This window comes from Nipponia nippon, unplaced genomic scaffold (genome assembly GCF_047370975.1).
Source record: "Nipponia nippon isolate SJK-2023a ecotype South Korea unplaced genomic scaffold, ASM4737097v1 scaffold_7, whole genome shotgun sequence".
NCBI lineage: Eukaryota > Metazoa > Chordata > Aves > Pelecaniformes > Threskiornithidae > Nipponia > Nipponia nippon.
The window spans coordinates 30,856,459-30,882,274 of record NW_028262391.1 but is presented as its reverse complement, the minus strand read 5'-3'; the positions used below and the strand labels follow the sequence as shown (position 1 = coordinate 30,882,274).

The following is a 25,816-nucleotide window of genomic DNA, read 5'->3' as shown; positions in this document are numbered from 1 at the left end:
CTGCGTCACACAGAACTGTGCGAAGTCCAGCTTTGGTGGGCAAATATCTGGTGTGGGTACCTCCATCTCCCCACGCACCTGGGTGACTCTCTGGGGAGGAGGCAAGCAGGAGGAAGGAACCTCTCGTCCCTCTCCTGCACTCCAGGTTTCTGGAAATTCATTCGCTATTGATAAGACCATTTCAGAAATGCCTCGATCCCCTGCTCTGCACAGTGGGGTCTACCCCTGCCAAAATCAACCACCTGCCCAGGGTAAGGAAGACTCTGGGCAAAAAACCTAGTTACTCCTCTGCTCTCTGCAATCTCTAGGCCAAGCCCAGAGGCAGGGCTTGCTGCAGCTGGATCCTGCAGAGCACACCACCATGCCCTCACCTGCTTTTACGACAGAGCTGCTCCTGCACCCCAGCTTTCTTGGGTACATGTTTCAAATCTAGAGAGTGTGGGCCAGGAGGGGATGAGAAGGTCCTAAGGATGCTACAGGGAACAGAAACACTCTGATGTGACTCATCCTTCAAGCACCATTTGCATCCAACTATCGCCTCCTTCCCAAAAAAACCCTGTAAAGACACAGGCAAGAGCCTCTCTGCTCCTGCCACATTTATTTGGAAACCGCCATTTTCTACACCGTTCGCCGCCTCATGCTGACAGCCGCAGCAGCCACAGTGAGCACACCAAGCGCACACAGCAGGATGAGGGCCCCAGGGAGCCATAGGTTGGGTCCTGCTGAAGAAGAGAAAGGTTGGTTACACATCTGGGTCCCGCAAGCCAATGCTGAGCCCTGGCACGGCATCTCCTGGCTGGGGACAGATGTGGGGGAGGTCATCTCCTGTGAAGGGTAAAAGTCGCCAGAGCTGGGGGTGCTTCGGGGCCCTGAGGGCGCTAACAGGACTTGGTCACCCCAACTGGCCTCACCTGGGGCCTCCACCCACATCTGCTGCCCAGGGGCTCCATTTAGCTCAGCATTCATGTCTGGTCTGAGCTATGCTGTAGGTGGGCCTGCCCCTAGCCCTGGTCCTGGACCGGTGCTCAGATCTCCTGGATTGACATCGGTGCTCAGAAGGAGCCTGCCTTTCCGGGTTGATATGGAGGTCCAGCATTGTGAAAACCCAGCCTTCCTAACCTGAGGTGCTGCACCGACAGCCTTCTGGCTCCTGGTCCCTTCCCGCCCAGCTCCCCTGCTCAGCCTGACCTGTGCCTGGTACGGAGCTGCTCACGCAGAGCTAACCTCTCTGTGCTGGTTTGGCTTCTGGAGCATGCCGTGCATGGCCATGACACCTGAAAGACTCCATGCTTCTGTGCAGGGCAGTGATTTTAGCAGCCCTTTTTAATAACCTGGCATTGCTAGAGAGTTGCAAGGGGTCTGTGAGCTGCTTGTGTGCTCCCTGGAGGGACATACATACCCCCCAGGTCCTGTTGGTCAGTCCTGGAATGGTGGGTCTCTGCTCCCAAAGAAGGAGCAGCTAGCAGGTGGATGGGCCCGTAGGAGACAATCTTATTGTAGTCATCTGCCAGCGCCCGCTTGCTCCTCCAGTGCCTGGGGCATTGCTGTCAACAAAGCAAAGGGAAGGGTGATGGGACCAGAGGGCAGGGGAGAAGCCTGCTCTGGGAGACAAGAGCTGTCCTGGTGGTCTCCCCCTGGCAGAGGCACACTTGGGGCTGCAGCCTGGGAGCAGTCAAGACCCCAGAGCATGAGAGGAGCTGGTTCCTGAAGGACTTTAGCCTGCTCCTCCCCAAGTCCTAGCATAAAGCTCTCCTCCTGGAAATACCCAACAGACAGAGGGAAGAGGGAAAGGAGCTCTGGTGGGTTCAAGCCCTCATACCTTTAGTTCAGGGCACTGGGGTGAGTTCCTGCTGCTGGGAGGTGTTTATTGTGCTGAGGCACCCGAAACCAGAGCAGAGCCCCTTCTCCAAACAGCAGGGAAAGAAAAGGGAGGTCCCCCTGCCTGGCCAGGGCACAGTGCAGACCACTGGGAGAGCTCACCTTGGCACAGGGCTCTGGGCTGCCGGGGAGACAGAGCCGGACACGGCAGTGCAGGAACACCTCGGAGTAACCAACAAACTGAAACATCTGGAAGCTGAACTTGGCAGTAGTGCTCTCTCCAATAGCGTTCAGGTATGTCACTGTCTCATCGTGGGGACACCTGGGACATGATGGCTGAGTCAGCAGGTGGCAAACAAGGGGGAGCATCCCAGCCTGGGACACCAGAGCACACAGGATCGGGTGCAGCTCCCAAGCTTTGCTGAACAGGACTATTTCTGTCTTAGTGCTGGTGGGGATGCCTTTTCTTGGCACCCTGCACTGTGCCCAGCTCAGGGAGGAGCTGCCACCAGCACAGGAGCTGGCTCGTGTCTTGCTCTGTGGGGCCACAGCTGCTCTGCAGGGGTGGCGTGAGCCTGGCTGTGGCTCCCACTTCCTGGATGTCCACATTACTGGCTTTAGCTTGGCTGCAGCCACCTCTAATGCAAGCTCTTCAGCAGATATCTGTATGCACATCCCAGCAAGGTCTCCCCTCTCCCCTCCTTGCCCGTTGCCTCCCCAGCTGCCAGGAATGATGCTAGAGGGAAGGCAGCACTATTGGCAGTAGAGCAGGGTCAGGAGAGGGGGCTCAGTTCAGGGCAGTTAGGAGGCTCATCTATGGGGCTGTTCCACCTAATCAATGATGGTGTCCACCATAGGTTCCACCTATGAGCAATGATGGTGTCATTGCTCAGTGCTCCCTCACAGCAACCTGCCCTTAGCATCCAGCAAAGAAATGTGACTGTGCTCATGGTGCAAGGAGACTGGATGCACTATGGGCACTCCACTCACCCCTTCTCAATGAGCTCATGCCGCACATCCTGGTAGGGATCCACGCTTGGCGTGGCCCAGCAGTCCTCAATGCTCAGTAGGAAGTACTTGAGCTGGTGCTGTCCTTCTATCTTCAGCAGGACATAGAGCGTGTCTGTGATGGGGATGGTCACGGCTGGCAGGTGATAGGGCTGAAGGTAGGAGGGAGTCTTGTACAGTCTCATGCTGACATTGAAGTGTCCTTCTCTGACCATGAACTGCACTAGCCTGAGAAGAGAGGAGAGGAGGAGAGCTCACGAGCAGAACGAGAAGGCAGAAAGGACATCGCGCAAGTCAGGCCACTGGCACATGTGCACTGACTCTGGATGTGCCTCTGTTCCCAGGTGAAGCCTCGTGACAGCTGGGCCCCAAGCTGCCTCCCAGCTGGTACGTCCGCGCTGTGTGCGGACAGAGGCAAGGAGCTCCAGGGGGTCCCACTGACCTGCTGGCCAGTGAGGGCTATGAGAAAGGCAACCCAGGGGGTCCTAACCTGCACCTCCACAGGGACCTGGTGGGGGCATCTTCCAGTTCCCACCTTTTATTTTTTGGTTAGTTGGTTTCAAGCACTGAGGATAGGAGAAAAGTAGATTGTGCGTGTCTCAATTTGGCTCTGTCCCAGGCCCAAACCTTGTGTTGAAAAACTATGTTTGTAAGAGAAAGGGAGGAACCTTGATGTGGCATTAGTGGCTCCCCACAGCCTTTGCAGATCACCTCATCAAAGGCCTCTATTTTTCCGTAAGCTCACAGATACCATGTCAGCAGCAAGGTGAAGAGGGACCACTCACTTGTCAACAGCAGTGAGAGCGAAGGGCAGTTTCACCACCTGCTCGTAGGCGTAGACGCAGGAGAAATGCACCTCCAGCTGAAAACTCCGGGAGATCACGCTCCCACGTGCTTCCCGCTCTGACTCAATGATGTTAGAGTATGACACGTGAGATCTGTTTTGCTGGAACGACACAGAAATCAAGTCTCCCGACCATGTCTAAGTCCACAGACAGAGCTCCAAGCTTCAGTTCAGATGGTGTAACTCAGCTATAGCTGCTCCAGGCCTCCTGGATATCTGCTGGGGTTTTTGCACAAGCCCCATGTCCAGGGGCTACTGGCAACCATCACTGGAGGAGGCAGGAGTCAGCATACTGACCACAGGTGAGGACCCCCCTGTGCAATGCAGAGCTGAAGCACCAGTTCCTCTGCATCCTCCCTGATGCACGAATTCAGTGAGGGACCAAGGGGCTATAGCCGGGGCTGCAGAGCTTAGAGGACGCTGCCAGAAAGCTGAGGGCTATTATCAGCTAGTAAAGAGCACACTGAGACTTCCATGCTCTGCTGAATAAGACAAGATGTGCTGCCAGCAGGGGTTTGGTGGAGGCAGAAGAGCTTTCTGACAGCCCTCAGGAAAGCCTTCCAAGGGGAATGAGAACTTCACAGCACCCAGATATAAAAGGAAAAGCCCCTGGGGCTTCCTCTTGCTGTCCCCACTCAGCATGTCTGCTCCTCTCACGGCTTCAGAGCTATGCAGAGAGGCTCTGCTGGATCCTCACCTGAATTATTGATCCACAGGCAGTGTGGTTTTCACCTGTGAGAGTGGCTGCAAAAAACAGCTCGCCCTCTTCTTCCCTTTCTGAGACCTTGCATGCCTGGTTCTTCAAGTGTACAAGCTCCCGGGGGATTTTCAAGAGTTCAAACACCTCCTTCCTCACCATCATCTTCATGTGCTCTTCCTCGCAGGCCAACTTCAGTACCACATCTGGGGGAAAAAGCCATCTGCAATAGCAATAAGGAAGAGGCCTGAAGGAGCCCTAGGTCAGCTATAGGATAGCACCGTCCCACCGAGCTCAACAGACCCTCATCCCAGCCTTGTTGGAGGCTGCTGGTAGGGCTCTCCAGAGACACTGGGCAAAAGACAAGCCTTTGGGAATGCACAGAAGTTAATGTGGATCTGTCATTTTCTACTGGTTGCCTAAGACCTGCAGAAGTCCATGGCTGCCACTGCTCTGAACACAGAGTCCTTAAGCTCAAGACATCAAAGGCAGATGTTGTGGGTCTGGCCCCTTTCAAGGGCTGTCTACAGAATCACTGCAGTTTGCCAAGGGCACCAGAAAAGGACAGCGATCCTCTCTTTCAGATGAACAAGACACAGTTTTTGGCCAGTGCCTGCAAGGAGCCTTCACTGTAGCCATGATGGAGTCCATGTGGTTGTGCCGAGACTGTGAGGCAGCTGTGATCCACAGCATGCCCTGCTGCCCTGACATAGCTACACCACGGCATGGCTTCTTGACAGCCAAGGTTTCCTTCTTAGAGGAATTAAGACTTCTGGGGAGGAAGGAAATGGCCTGTGACATGGTCTTGTACCAACGTGTAGTCAGGACATGGTGGTGGTGGTGGGGAATGTACTTGAAGCAGGAGCTGGGACGTGCTCCTGGAGCCTGCAGTGGAGAGCAGTCATAACACCAGTGCACCATGCCCATCACCCTTCCCTCTGGCGCCTGTGGACAGACTGGGCAGGGCTCACCAACATTGCCAGCCCTACCTTGGCAGAATGCCCCTGTGAAGCCCGGTTTGCAGCTGCAAAGTGGTCTGTCCTCCATCACTTGGCAGTCTCCCTGGTGCTGGCACGGGTTTGACAGGCAGGGGTCCGGGCTCCTCTTGAGATGGAGGGCAACCCCCTGCCTCAGGCCACTTGGGCTCGCCAGATCACCTGCAGCAAAGGAAGGGCGAGTAAGCTGAAATGCAGCAAGAATATCTCCCCTATGAGAGACACGAGAGGGAACTTACCCCACAGCATGAAGCCCTGCACAGCTCTCAAGGGCTGAGATCCTCGCCTAGAGCCAGAGCAGGCACATGTAAGGAATAACCTGCCACCTCAGCTTGCCTGGGAGTATATGACTGAGAGCCTGGCAGACCTCCTCAGCATGGCCGTAATCTGGATTAGAGCTTTGGAGCCTGCCACCAGCTAGCAAGGAGAGTGGTGGCACGTCACAGCACCTCTGCCCATCTCCATGGCTTATACACTGTACGTTGGCTGGGATGGAGAGCCTGAGGTTTCTGCCTATTTTGCCAGCTCTTGCACCCCAGTTCCTGCCTCCCCTGAGCCCTGCTCTGTTGTCCCCCCTTAGCAGCCTTCAGCTGTGTCCTGAATGAGGAACCTGGACATGGATCAGGTGAGGGTTTGACCTCTCCTTTCCATACTGCCTGTCTGTGACCCAGCAGGGACAGTGTACAGGGAGACTCACTCTTGTTGCCTTTGCAATCAGTCAGGCAGAGGGCAGAGACCAGCAGCAAACATCTCACAGTCCTTTCCTGTAAAAACAAGCAGGCTCTGGGTAACTCAGGTTTTTAGCATGCTCACTGGAGATGTTTGCAGTCATTCAGAAAGAGCCAACCCTCAAGCATGGGTGCGATAATTTCTGTACTGTATTTCCTCCAAAAACTCTAGGTTCAATGGCACAAAGCCATTTCCTATACCAAAGAGACAGATCAGCAACGCCTCCCCCCAACCCCACCAGGATAACACAAGGGTCAAATACTGTCCTGAATTTAGGTACCTATTCCAGAAAGAGCGGGTGGGAGAAACCAGACCTCGGACCTGCAGGGATGTGCTGGCAGTAATAAAGCCACATTTCAGTAAGAACAGGCACTTTGAGTAAAATGGCACAGCTGAGGCATCAGTCCAGGCTCCCCAAAGAGGAAAGGAGTTTCCCTCTTCCCACTACAGCTTTTTTGAAGAGTTAGGATTTGCAAAAGGATCCTTGCTTTTCCGGTAACCCATATCCATAACAAGGAGACAATGGGATAAAAAAAAACCCCAAAGCCTTGAACACAACTATAATTAATGCTACAAAGCCACAGATCAAGTCGATCTCTCCCATTGGTACAGATAATGGATTTCTTTAGGGAAATGAATGGCACAGTGCTGGATGAGCCCTGGACACTGGAGCCTCCTTATCGGAAACGCAGATATGAATCAGCTGGGGCTGGTGGCTGGAGCGATGCTCTGCCACCCCTCTGCCCTGCAGGTGCACTGAGAGCGGGGCAAAGCCAAAAGCTCCACTCTGGTCTGGCAGCACATTGTGTACCCCCTCTGCTCGACCCTGAGCAGCTATGACTGCTGGACTTCCAGGTGAGGAGGGTCTATTCCCCGCTCTGCTCCTTGCTCGCTGCAGCAGTCCTGAGAGGTCCCACCAGCATCAAGATCTCACCTTGTTCTCATCCCACTTACCATCACCAGGCCACTCTATGCTCCTCCACTCACCGCTGCCCTGGGTTGCTCTCACATTCCCTGCCGTGTGCCTTATATTGCCTTCTGGCAGCTCATCCTTCTCCCCCACACAAACATGAACGCGTTGCCTCTGCGATTGCACAAGAGCCAGCCTAGCATCCTTCGGCTGCGGCTGGGGTGGAAAGGACTCTGTGAAAGTCCATCCTCCGGCACGGACGGACCTTCTGATAGCCAACATCTCATGAACGCTGACTCAATTCATGGCCCTGATGGGAACACAAACAGGGGGGAGTGTCTGCAAAATCCCCAGGAATCTGGGGTTTTGTGCATCCAGCTGGTTTTGTGGTACCTGCTTTTGACACAGCAGTAACAACAGATACCACAGCAGCACACGCGAAGGCCAGATAACTGTGTATACTGAATACACGTGGTTTCGCAACCACAACGGACATTTGCTTCGGCTGTTTTTTTAATGACTTCTGACATCTAAGATCTGGTGAGAAGCAGTGGTGAGAGATGGAGGGATAAGGGCTTGGTCCTAGCATGCTTTGTTTGGGAAACAGTAACCAGCTGCAAATAGCAGTAGTCACTCAAAGTGGTGCTTCTTGATATATATTGACTATACTCTGTGCATTCTCAGAGCTTTAATTGCTGCAGTCGCGATAACATAGCAGCAAATACGAACATCCATCCATACAGGTTTTTTCCTAACCACAATGAAAACCAGAAAACAAAAGTGTTTAGCACCTGACCCTGCTTACAGCCTAATGAACTACCAATTAAAACAAAAAAAGAAAAATTAAAAAGGCCTCCTGCTACCCCCTGCCGCCAGCTTTTAGGTGAGAATCTCTGCTTTCCATTATGTATTTTACAAAGCAATTACCCGTGATAGAAGCTTGCACAGACACTTGCTTAGAGATGTAAAGGCACTGCAGCCCGCAGGCTTGGAAAGCAATAAAGGAAAAGGATGAGGCATGGGGGAGGGAGTGGGGATTTTTTTTTTTTTTTTTTTTAAAGAGAGTGACACTGGTGAGCCTTGTGATCTCCAAGGGGCTGGTGGCAAGGCCGTCTTGGCAGGCAGGGATTGGCCACTTTCCCTTCATTTTGCAGAAAAATATTCTGGACAGAGAGGGCTGCCACCAGAAACGTGCCTTCTCCCCGGACAACAGCGGGGCGGGTGTCGGGAGCTTTCAACAAGGGAGATGCTCAGGCCAGTGGTGGAGAGGGCTGGGGCAGCCGAGGGGGTGCGGGACGGGCACCTGAGGAGCACCTGAGGAGCCCCGGGGGCAGCCTGGTGGTGGCCTGTCACCTGCCCGGGGTGGCGGGAGGCCGGGCGGGGCGGACGGTAGGCCTGAGGGTAGGCCCCGGGGGGGAAGCAGCGGCAGGCCCCAGGGGAAGCCGGGGGGAGGCCCGGGACAGGCCGCAGGCCCCCGCCGCGGCCCCACGCCGCCTCTGCGGCAGGCGTTGCCATGGTGCGCCGGCCCGGCAGCAGCGGTGAGGCGGAGGCGGCGGGGCCGGGGGAAGCGGCGGGAGGGCGGGGGAGGAGTAGCTGCAGCTTGGCTGGGCTTGAGAGCCGTGGGGCTGAAGGAGCGGCAAGGGCGAGAGGCTGTCGGGGTGGTGCGGAGGCCGGGGAGCAGTGCTGGGCCCCGGGACACCCCCCGTCCCGCCGTCCCCTGTCCCCCCCAGTGCAAGGTCTGCACCTCCCTCTGCTGTCTGCTCCTCACGGGGTCAGCCTGACCGCAAGGAGCAGGAAACAAACAACCCACAACCTCTCTGAGATGTAAATGAATAATATAAACAGCCCTCCGTCCTTGGAGGCTGCTGACTGCTGCAAAACGTCCCCCTCCCTTCAAGGCCCCTGAGCGGCCAGCCAGGCTCCGTGCAGCCCGCAGGCTCGGCCGTGGCCCGTGGGTAGGTGCCCAGTGGATTTCTGGAGCTGCTTTCCCAGGCAGGACGGAGGATGCAGCATTTACACGGCCACGGGAAACAGGGGATGCACCATGACCTGAGACTGAATGTGGGGATGTGCTGTGCCCTACCAAGCCAGGCTCCTCCCGTTCTTCTGTCTCCCCCATGCTCGGGGCAGGCCAGGAACATGTAGCCACTTATTTACCAAGCCCAGCCCAAACTCAAATTCAGTGATTAGGCTTTACTGTCACAGAAATGGGAATCACGCTTCTGGCTGTCTCAGCTGTGCTGACGTACTAAACCACTGCGGCCAGAGTGCGAGCACTTCTGTATTGCTGTATATCTGGGTCCTACCCCTGAATTCACCCTGGTGCGTGCATTTCTGTAGTGCCCAGGAGGAGGCAGAATGGAGGCCCTGGAGGAGAAGGAGGAAGAGGAGCAGAGAGAAGAAGAGCTGAAGGCTTTGGAAATCAGTGCTAAACTCCAGGACTTGGAGATGAAGGTGTCCATGGAGCAAGTCTGTGTCTCAAGTGATGTACGGTAAGTCCCGTGTGTCTCTCAGTTACTGGGATGAGCAGAGCCAGTCCCTTTGGGTCCATGGGGAGATTGTACACGTGTGGTCCCCTTGCACAGGGAGGGGAGTGAGCGAGTTTCCCGTGCCTGGTGTGTTTGTCCAAGAGTGGGCACGTGTGAGTAAGACGATAACTCACTCCATTGTACATTCATTCGCTGCTGTATCATGACACCTTATAAAGATCCCCTGAGCCTCGGGGTATATGTCAGGTTGCCATCATTCCAGAGAAGCTTGGCTATGTCAAAACCATGTCCTTAGATATGATCCATGTTTCTTCCCTGGGAAACAGGAAGCCCCTGCCATGTTTTGATAGGAGGTCATCTTGCCCAAATTGCTCCCAGCTTATTATCTGTGTCTCTCTGCCTCCTCCTGCCCTGGAAGTGATTTTGACTGGAGCTCCATAGACACATCCCAGTTACCGTCCTCATACAAGACAAACTCCCTGAAGGAAAAGAAGCTGCTGCACATCGCTGACCATTTCCTCCAGCAGTACACTCACCTCTGCCCTGACCGCAAGCCTCTCTTCCTCCACCCGGTCAACGAGTGTGGCGTGGAGGTATGGGGTGGTGTCGGGCTGGGCCACATTCCATAGTGCCGAATGCTGGGGAAGGACAGCAGCCCTTCCTGCCCTCCCTCCTGGCCAAAGGGAATGGGAACCTGCTTGCTGTGCCCACAAGCACCCTGAGCAGGCACACAGCACCCAGGGAACACCCTGGCTGTCCAAATCCACAAGTGTGTTGTACCATGCACATGGTGGTGGTGCCATGTAGCTTGCAGCCCTGCAGCGTGACGCTTAGGAAACAGAAAAGACCACAGAAACATAAAGGAAAGTAAAAGAAACACATGAAATAGATAAGGCTCAGGCTTAGTCATAGATATGGAGTCTGGATCCAGAGTTAGGTCTTATTCCGAACTTTGCAGAAGTGATAGGGAAGGAAGAAAATGCGGATGTTTGTGGTTTGGTTTTGTTTAGGACTGGGCCTAAGCTGCACAACTGTTGTCTAGTTCTGGACCTGATGGTCCCCCAGGCATCTGGAATTGCTACTTTGGACCAGCTTTCCCCAACATTTATTATATCATTAACATAAACGGCAAAAAGTGCTGGAGGATGTAAAAGCTGGAAAGGGCAGTAGTTATTTGTCTTGCTTGAAAACTAAGAGAAGAATTGGCTCGCATCTGTAATGTGTTTGAGATAAGCTTGAAGTTTTAGCCACAGGCAGGCAGATGGCCTCTCAACCCCATGCAATTTCCGTCTCAGAACAGGTGAGGAGGGTTACTGACGCTGTTGCTGTGCTCTAGGGAGGTCCTGAATGTCAGCTGCAACATCCAGGGGTGGTCTGAGGATGGCTTTGGACAGGAGGCTCTACTAGGCATCTGTTGGCTAACCAACATCCTCTTGTTGCCCTACAGAAGTTTGTGAGCACAACAGTGAGGCCAACCCTGCTGCCTTATACAGAGCTGTACCACTGGGATGGCTGTGCCAGCTTCGTCTCTGATTACCTCACCATGGAGCCCCTCAGGTCCCCTATCACACCGGTAAGAAAGGGGCTGCAGTCCCATCAGAAACAGCCCCATAGCAGAGGTGACAGAAGGGCCTCTCAGCAGGACACAATGTGGAAACCCCAGTGGCTGGGATTACAAAGGTCTTTGACCCCTCCATCATCCCCTCATTACTTAGGCAACCTCCCGATTTTCCCAGGCCCTGTGCTCTCTGTTTGGACCCGTAATCCCAGTACATGTACAGTGTTTTACCTGTCAAGCAATTAAGCACCATTTCTACAAGACTGGGCCTGACCCTGCTCTCAGTCACCCTGGATGACCAGCTGGTCTGCTGTTGGTTGCAATGGCTGACAAGCTTCCCTCCAAAGACTAAGACGCCTTGGAACAAAGGAGTGTATAAAGTCTAGGGGATGATGCTTGACCTCAGTGGCCTGTTCTTAGGGGCTTTACACATTTCTGTCCCAATTTTAGGGATATTTTGGGGTGGCTGAAGGGAAATTTCTAGACTGGCAAGAAGGGATGATGCCGGAGTTGGGGCAAGTTCTTGGCTGGTGTGAATCAGCTAAGGCAAAGGAAACACACTCTTTGCTAGCAAGGACTGCTGATGCCCTGCAGAGTGCCCCAAACAGCCTCCACCAGCTCCATGCTGGCCAAGTGTGTCCCAGGAGTCCCAGGATCTCAAGAGGAACTCTGGCACTTTGCGACCACAGAGAATGTATCTCCATTTAGCAGATGGAGACTGCCTTGATCACCTAAGGTGATGTCTGAGATCTGGGAGTAGACTATGTAGAACCTCTCTATATGTGTGTATTCATCCCTTTGCTTGCTCAGCGGTGAGGGCCAGAAGGGAATACATTCCCTCTTTTGAACTATAGTTTAGCTTATGGGTCTTTTGCTTTGAAATGCTGCAGACAGACCAGCTAGAGATGGAGGTAAGCCCTACTCCAGAGTTGTGGTTAGCATTAGGTTTTCAGCAGTTTGATGAGCTTGTCCTGGTAAATTTGTCACCAGATTTGGGGTCAGAATTTCCCCAGACCACTTTGGAGGGGACTTTTGGGGCCTGTGGCTTATATAGGAATTTTATATAACAGATTCCCTGTGGGTGCAGAGCCCAGGGATATGGGCAATACCCTCTCTCTCTCCTGCTTTCTGCCTGGTGTGTGTTTCAGCTTCACAAGACAAGCACTGCTAACACGCATCTTTCTCTTTCAAGCCCAGTTCACTCTATTCCCCAACCACCATCCTGAAATACCAGCAAGGGAACTGCTTTGACTTCAGTGTGCTGCTGTGCTCTATGCTGATTGGGGCTGGGTACGATGCCTACTGCGTGCACGGGTATGCCACCCGCGAGATATGCACCCTGGATGAGACTCTGGAGCTGTGCCCACTGCTCAGGAAACCACTGGAGGTGAGACCTGCAGTGAGCGGGCAGGGAGGAGCCCAGCATGCCTGTTCATTTCCAGTGAGCTCCAGAGTTGAGCTAGGGGGAGCAGCTTCAGGTCCACACTGGGTTTCAGTCTGTACCAAGGAGGGACCTCACCAAAGGGATCTTCTGAGTGATTTTCCACAGTTCCTTAAGAGGCCTCTTTGGCTTCGCTGCATTCCTGCTCACTGGGTCCAATAATGCAAAGTGCCAAGGGTTGGGAACTGGGAGGTACTTGTAAGCCATACATTTTCTCCTTTCTCTTGATCTCTGCTGGGTTTCACAGCAATACCCTGCTTTTGCGGAGACAGGTACCAAAAGAGGAGGTGAAGAAAGCCAACAAGTATAGAGTTAAGCCCCCACTAGATCTGCAGAGCAAGTTTGAGCTTCAGCAGGAGGCCAAGAAGAAGGCAGAAACTGAAGCTGCTCAAAAGAACAACGAAAGAGAAGAGGAGAAGGTCACGGTGAGTTAGCGAGGTCCACCTCACTGTAAACTCCAGGAGCAAGAGCTGAGACACAGGTAATGGCTGACCAAAGAAAGGAGCTCACCACCCTCCACTGTGAAGTATGACACAACCCTGATCACGGCCATGAGCACTCGGCCTCTGGGAACACAGTGTGTGCTGGCACAGGAATATGTACTGGGTGTGTACTACCTCACTCTTCTGAAGAGTGTTAAGGGCCTGGAGATCTTTAGAAGTGGGCAGAGGAGAGAATAAGATTGCCATTGGGTTGGACTAAAGTGACAATAAAATGGTAGTAATTACTGCTCTGTCCTCTGTGCTACAGGAAGTGGAAAAGCCTAAGCGTGACCCTTTGTATGGCCTACGGGTGCATGCATGGGTTTTGGTTCTGTCTGGGAAGAGGGAGGTTCCTGAGACCTTCTTCATCAACCCCTTCACGGGAAACAGCCACAGCACCATGGATGAGCACTTCCTTGGGATCGAGAGCGTCTGGAACCACAGGAACTACTGGGTGAACATGCAGGACTGCTGGAATGGCTGCAAGGTAATGAGCCCTTAAGCACCCTGTGTGTGGGAGAGACAGTTGGGCTAACCTGACTCCTGGGGAAGTCCAAGATCAGTGGTGATCCCAGTTTCCACTTAACTATTCCCTGTGTTGGCTCTGGTTGTGTTGCTCTGATTACATAGACTCTGGAACTACTCCAGAACACCCCAGACCCTGAGCTAGAAAATGCGGATCACACCTATTAAACCCCTGCAGTGCTGGAATATCAGCTTTTAAGGCCCGCTGGACACTCATTCTGTCAAACAACAGCTTTTAAGGCAGAGGACGTTTTGAGCCTGTCAGGCATGGCTCAAGGCAGGAAAGATCTTGATTAGGCTCTTCACACACCTCAGCTACTCCCCAGCTAATATAAAGTCTGGGAGGCAAGGGTCTGAGTTAGAGCAACTTTAAGCCTGAGACCTTGGGGCTATGCAAGCCCTGAGGAAGGAGGCAGAAACATTTCCAGCAGCTTCCTCTCATCTGTGGCAGAGGCACCATGAGGTAAGGGGTCTGCAGCCCTCTAGGCACGGGGGCAGTCTTTGGGGTCCCACCAGCCAGCCAAGGGTCTGATGAGCCCACCTCACTGAGATCCAGCATCTGTCTAGAATCCTTTAACTCTCTGATGCCCGGCCAGGTCCAGAGCACCACAGACGTGCAGGAGCAGTGTCCAGTTTAGTGTCAGGCCCTCAAGACTGCCCTGTAGTTAAGTGGGTTTCTTCTGTATGGCCTAGGATCTCATCTTTGACTTGGGTGACGCTATCCGCTGGGAAATTATGTTTTCGGGGAGCAACAAGACTCTTCATCTGCTCCCAGATGCTGAGGAGGAAAAGGAATTACCTGACATGGATGATATGGTGAGTGACCCAAATGATGGTTCTTGTGCAGTGGGGATGCTGTATCGAACTGATGTGCTCGTAGGCCTGCTGCCCTCTCCAGGTCAGATCATTATTGCTCTAGCTAGGTTTTGATTGGCACTTTAGATTTTTTCTCAGTCTTGAATAGTTCTGATGCTTTTTGAAGCAGGACCCCAAGTGGTACTTCTGGTGTCCTAAGTGGCTAGGGATCTCTGTAGGCCTCCAGTGCATTGACCTTTGGGATGAAATAATTTAAAAAAATAAAATACAAACTGAAATTTTTCTGGACACTCCTCTGCTGGTCAGCACCCTGCTCTCCTGGCTGCTAGGTGGAGTTGCCAACCAGATGTAAAAATAATGTATATACTCTTAATATACCAAAAAATGCTGTGTACCGGAAGCAAAAAATGGTATGTTGTCCTGGTGGGAGAACATAGCATGATAAAGCAAGCATTGCACCAGCACAGCAGGATGGAGGAACGCCAATAACAGTACGTTCCCTCCTGTTATCTACTCTCCTCAGCCTGTGCCCATAACTGGAGAGCAAAGTGCCCTCCATAGTCTGCATAAAACAAGCTGGTCATTAGTTTGAATGATGATTGTCACATTCGTCCCCTATCCAGCATGAGCGTTAGCCAGAAGAAGATAATTTCATTAGGCTTGAGTAGAGGTGTACTAGTGAGAGTGTGGGGATGCAATAAAACTCTCCTTCCACATAAACTGCAGTGTGCTGCTTGCCTCTGTCCTCAGGATGTGTGTGACCAACACAGCTCTCATAGCTGTGCCACCATGTTCCCCAGGACCAGTGCAGACTTGCATGAGCTGAGTTCTGATCGCTGCACTGCATTCTTTAGAATCAAAATGCTTCCTGGCACAGTAAGAGAAGCTGCCAAAAATGCAAATCTCTGCTTCTGTTTCAGCAGGAAAAGGAGGAAGATGACATGAGTTTTGACATGCCTCCATCATGGGTAGCCGCAATTCAGATCTCTCCCAGAGGTATGTATTCTTCCTTTGCCTTTTGCTTGCCCCCCAGCTAACCTTTTAGTGTATTTGGGACATTTGTTTATCTCACTCAAGAGTTCTCCCTTCAGGGTGGACAAGGTACAGCAGTGAAGTGTGGTGGATGAAGGCAGCAACAGCTAGTGGTTTGAATGTCTGCCCACAGTGCACTGTCTCATCCTGGGTGGGACCCCACCCACAGACAGACAGACAGACAGACAGACTCACACTCACACTTCCACTCACACTCACTGTCTTTTCCTGCTAGCTGAATGATTTTGCCTGGGTTGGACGTCCTGTTACTGCTACGCACAAGGTACTGCCCCTGCATTTGTCAAATATCTGCTTTGGGAGAGAAAAGAGTTATTATACTATTACAACATTAAAGCACAACAGGCAGGGTGTGAACAACTTTAACTGGCAGCTGAACGCAATCAATAAATGCACGGTTTCCCTTAGACCATGGTTTTCTCCCTCTTTAATTCTTTTTCCTTGGGCCGAGTACAAGGGAGTCAATTTTTCTGACACCTCTCTTGCCCACTGCAGAGTTTGAGACCCGCTGTTCCCAGGGGAGGAAGGTGATCCTGTACAAGAAAGCAAAACTGGAGAAATGGGCACCGTACCTGAATGGCAATGGGCTGGTGAAACGCCTCACCATCTACGCAGACTTAGACTGTAAGAGGGATGAGTGAACACACTGAACGCACTGAGCAAACACACCCTGGGGTGTGCTGATGGGAAGGGGGAGGTGGTCCCCTTTCTGGCAGAGTCTCTCTTGTGCTTTCTCATCCTTCTTTCACATTTGTGGGGGACTTACCTACCACATCTTCAAACGCTTCATCATGCTCGCTGTCTGTCAAGCACCAGAGCTTTCCAGCATTGCTAGCAGGTTCCTGTGAGAGTTTTAATCTGGTTACACCCCAATGGTGAGGCTGTTCAGTGTCGCAGGTCAGCTGCTTGGTCAGCTGCTTCTCTGCTCAGTCTTCAGAGAAATGGAAGGCTGGTTTCATTTGATCCAATAGTATCACTATTCCCATCGGTGTTGACAGGAGCCGTAGAAAGGGCCAGCTATGGACAGTGAATATTTCTGTACTCCAAAGCATTATTCTTCAACAGCTGGCCCAAGAAACTGTGCAGATTCCTAACTGGACATACAGTGTCCTGTTCTGAGCCCTCTCAGATAGTGTAATGCCCCTATCTCATTTCTCTTCGCTCCTGACACTATCATTAAGTATTTGGGATGGAATTTCTCTTGCCATCCGCCATGCCACCTTCTCCCGCTGAGCTGATTACTTTAGTTCTTGTGATGGAGAGGAATAAACCCTCTTAAGGTGTAATTCATCTACTCAAACATAGATAAGGATTCATCTACAAAATGCCCCTGTGCACAGGGCCAGTTCCAGTGACTATACGATGTCTGCTTTGGCTGTATCAGGAGCACAGGGTGCTTGCCCAGACACTGAGAGCTCATCAGATGAATCTTACCACCTCCAACAGAATGACGTAAGGTTGTGAAATGGTTTGTCTCCTGCCAGGTACTGAAGTAGTGGAGGTAAGGGAGTGGTTCAAAAACCGAGAAGACATGTTGGATATGAGAGAAGTGAATAAACAAACACAGCTGACCACAGAGTACTTCAGCCCAGGACACCTCCTCGGTCTTAAAGGTATTCCAGCTCATCTGGGCAGCCACTGCAGCTGATGGGACTTCATGTGAATCCCTTCTAACAGTGGCAAAAGCCCAAAGTTTGGGGGGCAGCAAACTTGTGGGGTGAATCGCCTAGGTAAATAATACTATCTCCAGTGGAGAGTAGAGAATTGGGTTGTTGGCTTCCAGTCCTGGACAGTGCTGCCCCCCAGCATAACGGAAGAAAAATACATACCTATCACATATATAGGGTGATATAATTTACTTCTACCAGAAGAGGTGATAGAAGTAGAAACTTTCTCCTTAGGATTATGTTTGGTCTCTCAGTGTTGTGCAGCTCGGGGAGAGAAAGTCCTGCATCAGATCTGTTGCTAAAGCAGCATTTTGCCCAAAGAGGCTGTGCCCATTCCTGGTTTGGGATGAGCAGGGTCCAGGCTCCACTCACTACTGCCTTACTGTGTAAGGAAGGCAGTGACCCTGCAAAGGTGTCCTGCCATCCTTATGCTGTGGCATATTGGTACACAGCAGTGAGGACATAACATTCCCTTCTTACACTCTTACGTGCATTTGATTTATTGGCTGCTGAAGAAAATGAGACTTCCTCTGGACACACTCGTGTTCACTGTATTATGGTTGCTAACTCTGAAAACATATGCAAACTCTCTTATGTCCTTAGCTCACACCTATACATCGCTGGAACCAGAGACTGAACATACAATGGAGTTTTACAATGAGGCGCGAGTTGATGGCCTCCAGAAACGTGTTGAAGATGCTAACGAGATGACAGAGTACTTCGTGGGGCGGGATGACTTCCTGCACATCCGACACATGGAGTTTGGCAAAAGAGGAAAGAAAATACACTTGGCTGGCACCAGAACTGACATTAACTCCCGGCCTATAGTGGTACGGCCAAGGCAGGAACAGAAAAATATCTGTCACTGTGATATTTATACTATGCAAAACATACTGCCTAGGGCTTTAGGTTCATTTTCATGGGCACAGCCAAGGCAAAACTCCAGATGAGACATCCAAGCCTTGTTCAGCTGCTGTGTCTCGCAGTTGCTTGCCTGACAGAGAGCTACAGTGTGACCAGTTGTCACAAACTGCATTGAGCAGCTAGAATGAAACTAAGACTTGGAAAATGCATGTCGGAGGAAAGAAAAAAAGCTTAACTGATTTTGGAATGCAGTCTTCACAAGACTCAAAACTAGTCAAATGATTTCACGCTCTGACCCCAAACTAATAACATTTTAGGTTCCTGATGAAGTATCACATCACTCTGATTTGTTACAAGCAGGTTATCTACCTCTTCCTCTAGTCAGGTCTGATTTGGAGAACAGAAGAGGGAGGAAATCCAACATCTGGCAGTATGGCTCAGACACTTCACCTGCCAAGACAGAGCCATACAGTGGCCTGCCTTTGGACCAGCACCCAACACGCTCCTTTTTCCTTGCCTGTGTTGGGGAATGTGGGAAACTTTGTTGTTCTCCAAAATACCTTGCTTCCTGCAGTTCTCTCAGGCAGGGGTGCATCCCAATCTGATTTTGAGCTTGGAGAGCATACTCAGCTGCACAAGTAGGAGACTTCTGTATTGCTTTAAGTAGCTCTGTGGTTTTTTTCTCAGGCACAGGAAAGAACAGTAGGGCCATGGGCCAAGAGATGCCATCGTAGTCCAGACAGAAAAGCCCAATTTTTACCTTCGGTTTTTACCCAACTCTGCAAATCTTGCCAGTTTTCTGTGTTGTCTAACCTGCTTCCATCTCTTTCTTTTCACTCTTCCTTAGCAAATCAAGGAGTGTTTCCACAGAAACATAGAAAAGCCTGCTGATGAAGATGTAGCAGAACGTATCTTTCTGATCACAGAGGAGATGATCCATCTGACATATCACCTCAAGGATAAATACATTACTGCCTCAAAGAAGGATTTCTTCAAAGCAGCAGAGAGGGATAGGAAAGGAAATGAAATCGTCATGACGCCAGAAATGTGCATCACATACCAGGTATGGAGAAAAACTACTCCTATCTTGAAGTTCTTGTAATCTTCTAGATTACAAGATTCTAGATTACAATCTTCTAGATTACAAGACATAAAGGGGAAAGTGAAATGTCAGTGGAAGAACTCCAAGCATGATATATTCCATGCTACCACTCTGCTCCATCTGCACACCTCCCTCACAGATAGCCTCCAGGCTGACAACATGAATGCCCCTGGAGATGCACTACCATGCTGGAAGGGACTGGGCACGCAGGGCGTAGTGTAGCATGAAAGGCTTGCTCTAGCCATGCCTGAGGTCATCTTCCCAGACCTGGTCATCAGACAGTGTAGACATAGCCACTGGGATCTTGTGAGATGCTTGTTCAGCAACTGTTGGGCTTAGTCCTGTGGATTCATGGCAGGGAAGCTGAAATTTCTTCCTCTGCCATTCTCTCTTGAAGAAGAGACTATAGCAGAGAAGCAGAAGCAGGTATCCTGGGTTCTAGCTCCAATTCTGCCATGGACTTCTTAGGTCACATCATTGCTTAAATCTCCCAGAGTTTACCCTGCAGATGCAGAGCAAGATGCTGAGGCTTAATGCATTGCTGATAGATAGATAGCCTTAAATAAAAAATATTCCCAAAAAAGTGGAGTGCTGTCATTAAGCCAAATTCTCTCATTCAGGGCGGGGGGGGTCACTCCACTAACATCATTAATGTGAGTCTAAGCAGGGGCAGAAGTCTGCCAGTAAATTCTGCAGTCATGCTGCACAATTACACTTAGGAAAATCAGAGATTGCAAATGCAGGATTTTTTAATGTCATGCACATTTTTTTAAAGTTTCTATTTCCTCTTGGGGAGAATACACAGAATGCAATTGCTGGAGTGCCATCCTTTCATCTCTAACCCTGCAAAACCCATTCCAACCAAATAACAGCAGCATCAGCAAAGTGCAAGATGTGCCATCTGGCTCACATTGCTGATGGATTCAAAATCGAAATTAAGTGTAATAAACTGGTGACCGTGGGTTAGATGTTCCAATGGTGGAAATCAGTGTCACTATATCAACTGAAGCAGAATTGTGCCAACTTCTGTTAGCAGAGTACCTGGTCCCGTGCACCCAGAGAGCACTACTGCCTTTCACTAGCTTATCTGCTTCCAGGCAGGGTCCTCTGAGAAAGACAAGAAGCTGCTCCATCTGTACAAATTGTTGCAGGAGCTAACAGAGGAAGAGAAGCAGCTGAAGCAACAAGTCCGGCAATCTGAAGCAGAGGTAACAGGGAGGTGTCCAGCTCTTACTCTTCATTCTCTGGGAAGAAGACAGTTTCAGAGAGCAAATGACAGCATATGAATTGGGGAATCTAGAAACATATCTGCCTTTTGCCTGGGAATGAGACCAAAAAGAAAGGATATTGTATGTAATGTTGTATCTAGTTGCTAGGCATTTCCAGGAGGTCCTATCCGAAATATCAAAGTGAGTTTTTGTGGGAGCAACTGTGGAGAAATACTTCATAAAATACATTGCTTGTACTGCTAATCACACTGTCACCGGCGTAACAAATCCATGTTCTTAGAAATCTTTGTAATTACTTCATGATAAATACAATCATTCTAGCAGATGGAGGCAAAGCTATTGGACTTTTTTTTAAATGTTTTTGTCAGGAAGAGGAACCCCTGAAGGAGCTGGAGAGGGAATGCTCAGCTGTATTAGCACAGAATACTAGGAATAATTAAGAACAAGATTGCAAAAGTCCATTTTTTATTTAAAGAAATTTGAGGCTAGTTCACTGTGACCTCATGAACTACCTTGCCAAATTTCTCAGTCTTGATGTATTAGCAGACAAAATATTCAGATTGCTTGTGCTGTATATCCTGTTAAGACAAAGAAATAAACCAAAGCTATCAGTGCAATTTCAAAAGTAGTGGCAAGACTCTGACTCCAGATGAGCTTTCTTAACAGATGATACCAACAGTTATGTTCAAGAATTTCATACAGAGCAGCAATCTAAAAATAAGACCACTATCAGCTTGATCTATCAGCAGGATATGAACATATTTGTATAGATCTTCTATATTTAACCTTATGCTACAGTTCTTGTATGCAGCATCTGCTCTGTTAGCAGGTCAAGCATGTAAAAGTACTGTCATTTTGTGGGAAAGCTGAGGGGTCTTTCTTCTGATTTTTTGGAAGATGTTAAATATTTTGAAGATCTGTGAGAACGAAGAAACCGCTGTTAAATTGTCAGTTTCAATTTATGACACAGAGAGGAACGAAAAAAGAAGACAACAGTATGAAGCCATGGTAGGTAGACTTCATTAATCCCAGTATTTATTATATGTACACAAAGAAATCCAGAGTAAGCTTTTTCTGTCTGAGGAATTATCTCTGAAGAGCTTTTAGTAGCATTAAAATGTACTGGGCCAAATCCCTAGCAGGTGTAAGTCAGCACAGCTTCAATTCACTTCCCATGAAAATATAATGTGATCATGCTATGACCTTCTGACTTTATGACCTTCTGACTTTCTGGAAAAACTCACATCACCAAGAAAGATCATTGTTTTATTTTATTTAGTTAATAAACAAAATAATTAACAAGGATTAGTTGATAATAGGGATTATGGAGGGAGTATGATAATGGATTCCAAGCTGCGTCTTTCTAGCCAGGGCTCATTTGTTAGGCAAATATGCACTTCTTTATGTGATATGCATCAGTTGTTTTCTTAGTTTTCATTATTACTTGCAAAGCCAATTTTGTTCCAGGATCTTTGTTGAGGAATTAATACCTTATGAATGTTCTGGACAAATACAAAAAGGTTCAAGAATAGTTACTTGCAATTTTTCAAGACCTCCAAGATGCTTCTTGTGAATGGTTTTTAGACTGAGCTTTCCTGAATAGAGAGGTTATAAAAGGTGATAATAGGTTTTACATGCCAAACTAACGGCGTGAAACACAAGCAGGGGCAAAGATGCAAGAACCAGCTATTTGCCAGCCTACAAGCTGCTATCACTCAAAATAGCCTGTCCTAATCTCTGTCTGTCCAAATAAAAATGCATTTTGTAGAGGCCTTCTTGCACCTCAGTGGGTAACACGTTTTGTGTAAGAGATGTCTCTATAATCAAGGAAATTGGGAGAAATGTTAAAAAGGACGATAGAAAACAAACTGCAGAAGAACAACTGCATTGGGAAAGGGTTGGTGTGCAAAGCTAATGCATAGCAGTAGTTTTGAACAAACTATAGGAAAAAAAACCCAAACATTATTTCCTCCCTGGGGGGGGAGGAGTTTTGGCCTTTGCTTTATCACAGGGTGTTTGAGGAAACAGGAAAGTGGGACCATGACTCTTTCTGTCCTTTCCCCTCCAGAAGATCACAATGGAGGATGAGCTCCTGGGACAAGAGGAACAGGATCTGGATTACCTGGCACCTTTTCTCATTCAAATTGGCCACAGAGAGAAAATGACCAAGAAGCAGGCCCTGCGAGTCAGAGATGACTGCCTGACTGATTTTAAGCATCGTCTCATTAATAAAGCTAACATCATCCAGGCTCGCTTTGAAAAGGTATTCCCAGCCTTGCTCCAGGATGTGTTGTTACTGGAGTCTCTTCTGTACTGGCAGGAGGGTAACACACATCTCATTGTGATGGCAGGCAAGAAACAAACCTCCTTTGATTACTTTGAGAGCCATAAACATGCCTGTATATATATTTTTTTTATTGTTAGCATGTGAGATCAAAGAACAAAATAGCTCCAGGGTGAAATTTAGTCCCCATCTCAATCAGAGCTGATTTGGTTCTCCAGTGCTTCTTGACTCTAGTGAGGCAACACATTCAGGTTTTGCTGCCTCTCACTGTTCCACATGTTTTGATTCCCCTTGTTTTCTTGTTCTGTGAGACCTCATCTCAAACTTATTGCCTCCCATGAAAATAATCCAGCTCCGATTTGTGGCTTCCTTCATCTCAGCTCCCTGAACTTTGAGTTGCGCTTTTGTGTGCCTTTGTTCCTTGCTCTCTTCTCTATTACTTTGACTTCTGGTTGCTTGCTCCCCCAACAGGCGGTGGAAGAGCTGCAGAAGAAGAACCAGTGGTTTCAGGAAAACCAGAATCGGCTCAGCACAGAGGAGGAGGAGGACTTCCTCACCCGTTACTCTGAAACCACGTTCCATATCCACATTCTAGCGCTGAGGCTCAACAGGTATTGGGAATGACTGCTTGAGTACAGTGCCCAGGGGATGTCTGCAAGTCAGCCCCCAGGAACTCAGCACTGAAGCTATTCTGTAAAATATTCTACTCGATGTCCTGCTGCAATTTTCCTCTGATATCCCCCTTCTTGTTCTAGAGAAAAGCAGACGGCACCACAGAAATACCTTGCTCTTGAAGAGAAGCTGCGCAAGGATCCTCGCCTAGCTGAGCACCTTGGTCATGCCTGATTGCTTTATTCCTTCACACCAGACACTGGAAGGCTGAAGCCTGTTAGAAGCAGTCTGAAAAAAGCGTGGAAAGGTTTTCCTACTTGCCTGCAGTAAATCTTTCATTATCGTCAGATTAATGGAGATTTTAATGAACTTGTAGCATTCCGCTCTTTTTCTTTTCCCTCTTTTGTTTTAAGGCCCATCTACAATTACATCAATTGTCTTCTCATGCAATTCCATCATGTTTGAGACTGAAGTCTGAACGAGACCTTAGCTTTAAGGTCTACTTCAGAAGTTGCTACAAATTACGCATGCTGTATTGCAGGGCTTTTCTTCCGCAAACCTGCTCCCAAGCTGCTGACATCAGGAGCAGGGTTATGTGGGAATATTGGTTCTTTTCCAACATAATAATATTTTAACAAATTTATAATTTGGTTTTATAAGTAGTCCAAGCAAAGATTTTGAACTTGTGAGTTCACAACAAATATAAAAATTCTTTGACCTCATTTAGAGCTACCTATTAACTACAAAACCCAGCAAAGACTAAGATGCAAATTGACAAACTTTGGATTTTAACATCTTATTTTTCTCTTTGAATGTCTCCATTCACCATTCACAAATATCGGCAGACAGGGTAAAAAGTCAAGAGAAATCCAAAAAGCATTCCAAATCCAAGAAATTTTAGGTAACCAAGTATTTTGGTTAATAATCTTTCCCTGAGATCCACAAATGGAAGTCAGTATGTGTGTGCCATGTATTGGTATTTATATAAGTCCTTGAACCTACTAGGAAAAAATTTCTGTCATCACCTATAGTACATTAGGCACCATGGACACCTATGGTGGTTCTACCTACGGTTCCCAACAGCTACAGTCTTCAAGGAGCAACCTCTAATGATCACCTTCAATGAAGTCTATACTGATTGCAGCTGGGGGAAGGCAGGAACTTATTTTGCTGTGATACAGCAGAATAAGGGACATTACACCTGAAATACAGCATGAACCAGAGCAGATTAAACTTCTTGGTTTATGGTAGCTCTCCATTTTAAGTGTAATAGGTACACTAAAGGGCTTTTACAGAGAAACACCCCCCCTCCCAACTGCCTATTTTATTTCAACAATCATTTTCTCTTGCTTTGTTTCTGTTACATTTTAAGAGGTGAACACAATGTTAAAACCAAAAGCCACCATTAACTCATTATGCCTAATCTGAATATCCTAGGTCATTAAAGTATACCAAATTACCCTTATAGAGAGCCCATTAATTTAGCTGTTGCTTGAAGGATGCACTCCATTTTAGGTTCAGAAATGGAGAGCAGAGAATTCAGCATCTCCTGTGGGAGACAGCTGCAGCGTTTGATACCCACCACAGCAAATCCCTGGGTCTGCCTGGGCCTCCCAGCTCCCCATTTTGGAGCTCTGAGATGTTTCATGACAGTACATTGTATTCCAAGCCATTCAACAACAGCAGCAGCCCTTTTCACACCAACACACTGACAGCTCTGCCTCCCTCTGTCAATGCTTGGCTAACTTGGTGACCTAGCACAGATAGAAACAGGCCAGGAAAGGAGAAAGCTCAGAACAGCTCACTCTTTGAGACAGAGAAGTATTCCAATAAGAGCACACTACTGAAAAGGAACATCAGGAATTTCAGGAACTAGCCAAAACAACTTCCAAATCACAAGGACCGTGAACTGCTGAAGGACTGAGGGACCTCAGGGAACTGGGGAGAAAGGAAACCCTAAGATCTCTAAACAGAAGGAAAGAAAAAAAGGAGCAAGCAAGCCTGTGGTTATGAACTCATCAGTGTTAGTTCAATACTAGAAAAGACACCAGAAAAAAATAATTAATTTAATCTTTTTACAGGCACTAGGGATGTAGCAGTTGCCAAAAAAATCAGCTAATACATCTTATCAAGGACTAGCATCAAATGAATTTTGTTTCCTTTTTTGATGGAGTAATTGGCTGCAGAGGTAGGGAGGAAAGAGTAGAAGCAGTGTGACTCCACCTCAGCCAGGCTGCGAGAGCGCCCAGCAACGCTCCGTCGGGAGGAAAATCGACCCGATGCCCCGGCGGGCCTGACTCACCAGGGCAGCAAGACCAAGAGGAGCTGGTACCAGCGTTGCCAGACAAAAAGACACAGAAAGGGGGAACCGCGGGAGCCCGGCTCCCGCGAGGGCTGCGCCCGTGACACTCGGCGAGGGGAATCCCCTCCTGGAGATACACCCGCCACAGCCCAGGGGCGCAAGCGCCTCGGCCGCCGGCGAGCCCCGAGGTAGAAGGCCAGGGAAGTACCTCTCAGCCGCCCCCACGGAAGCTCCAGGAGAACGGCCGCTGTCAGCCCCCCCGCCGGCCGAGGAAAAGCAGCAGGGCCGGGCCCAGCCCCGCTCCCCGACACCGCCCCTCAGGGCGGCCCAGCTCCGCCCCGCCGCCCCGCAAAATGGTGGCCCGGCAGCTCCAGCGCGCCGCCCTCCTTATTGG

At 49.5% G+C, this 25,816-nt stretch overlaps 2 protein-coding genes across 13 annotated transcripts; one reads left to right on the top strand and one right to left on the bottom strand.

The window, feature by feature from the left end:
* Positions 1–594: 594 nt before the first annotated feature.
* On the bottom strand, positions 595–25,764 carry LOC104017460 (uromodulin). Of its 9 annotated transcripts, none has more exons than XM_087740192.1 (11): positions 25,631–25,764; positions 23,292–23,408; positions 16,129–16,204; positions 7,046–7,311; positions 5,357–5,524; positions 4,368–4,573; positions 3,612–3,772; positions 2,809–3,054; positions 1,981–2,140; positions 1,400–1,544; positions 604–722 (listed from the first exon to the last, which is right to left on the bottom strand). In XM_087740192.1, exons 4-11 carry the CDS (start codon positions 7,281–7,283, stop codon positions 619–621), a joined length of 1,428 nt encoding a protein of 475 aa, XP_087596318.1. In that variant the 5' UTR covers positions 7,284–7,311; positions 16,129–16,204; positions 23,292–23,408; positions 25,631–25,764; the 3' UTR covers positions 604–618. The 9 variants fall into 9 exon arrangements, with proteins under 9 accessions (XP_087596320.1, XP_087596322.1, XP_087596318.1 ...); XM_087740191.1 differs by lacking the exon at positions 25,631–25,764 and adding an exon at positions 25,423–25,562; XM_087740194.1 differs by lacking the exon at positions 25,631–25,764 and having other exon boundaries at positions 595–719; positions 23,292–23,410.
* On the top strand, positions 8,434–23,399 carry DRC7 (dynein regulatory complex subunit 7). Of its 4 annotated transcripts, none has more exons than XM_087740187.1 (18): positions 8,434–8,539; positions 9,342–9,493; positions 9,909–10,083; positions 10,938–11,063; positions 12,241–12,435; positions 12,762–12,914; positions 13,240–13,458; positions 14,190–14,312; positions 15,233–15,308; positions 15,858–15,986; positions 16,847–16,975; positions 17,633–17,859; positions 18,741–18,956; positions 20,093–20,203; positions 21,122–21,232; positions 22,293–22,487; positions 22,980–23,119; positions 23,264–23,399. In XM_087740187.1, the coding sequence occupies exons 2-18, from the start codon at positions 9,360–9,362 to the stop codon at positions 23,352–23,354; spliced, it is 2,550 nt and encodes an 849-aa protein (XP_087596313.1). In that variant the 5' UTR covers positions 8,434–8,539; positions 9,342–9,359; the 3' UTR covers positions 23,355–23,399. The 4 variants fall into 4 exon arrangements, with proteins under 4 accessions (XP_087596313.1, XP_087596316.1, XP_087596314.1 ...); XM_087740188.1 differs by lacking the exon at positions 8,434–8,539 and adding an exon at positions 8,613–8,956; XM_087740190.1 differs by lacking the exon at positions 8,434–8,539 and having other exon boundaries at positions 8,612–9,493; positions 20,147–20,203.
* Positions 25,765–25,816: the final 52 nt, after the last annotated feature.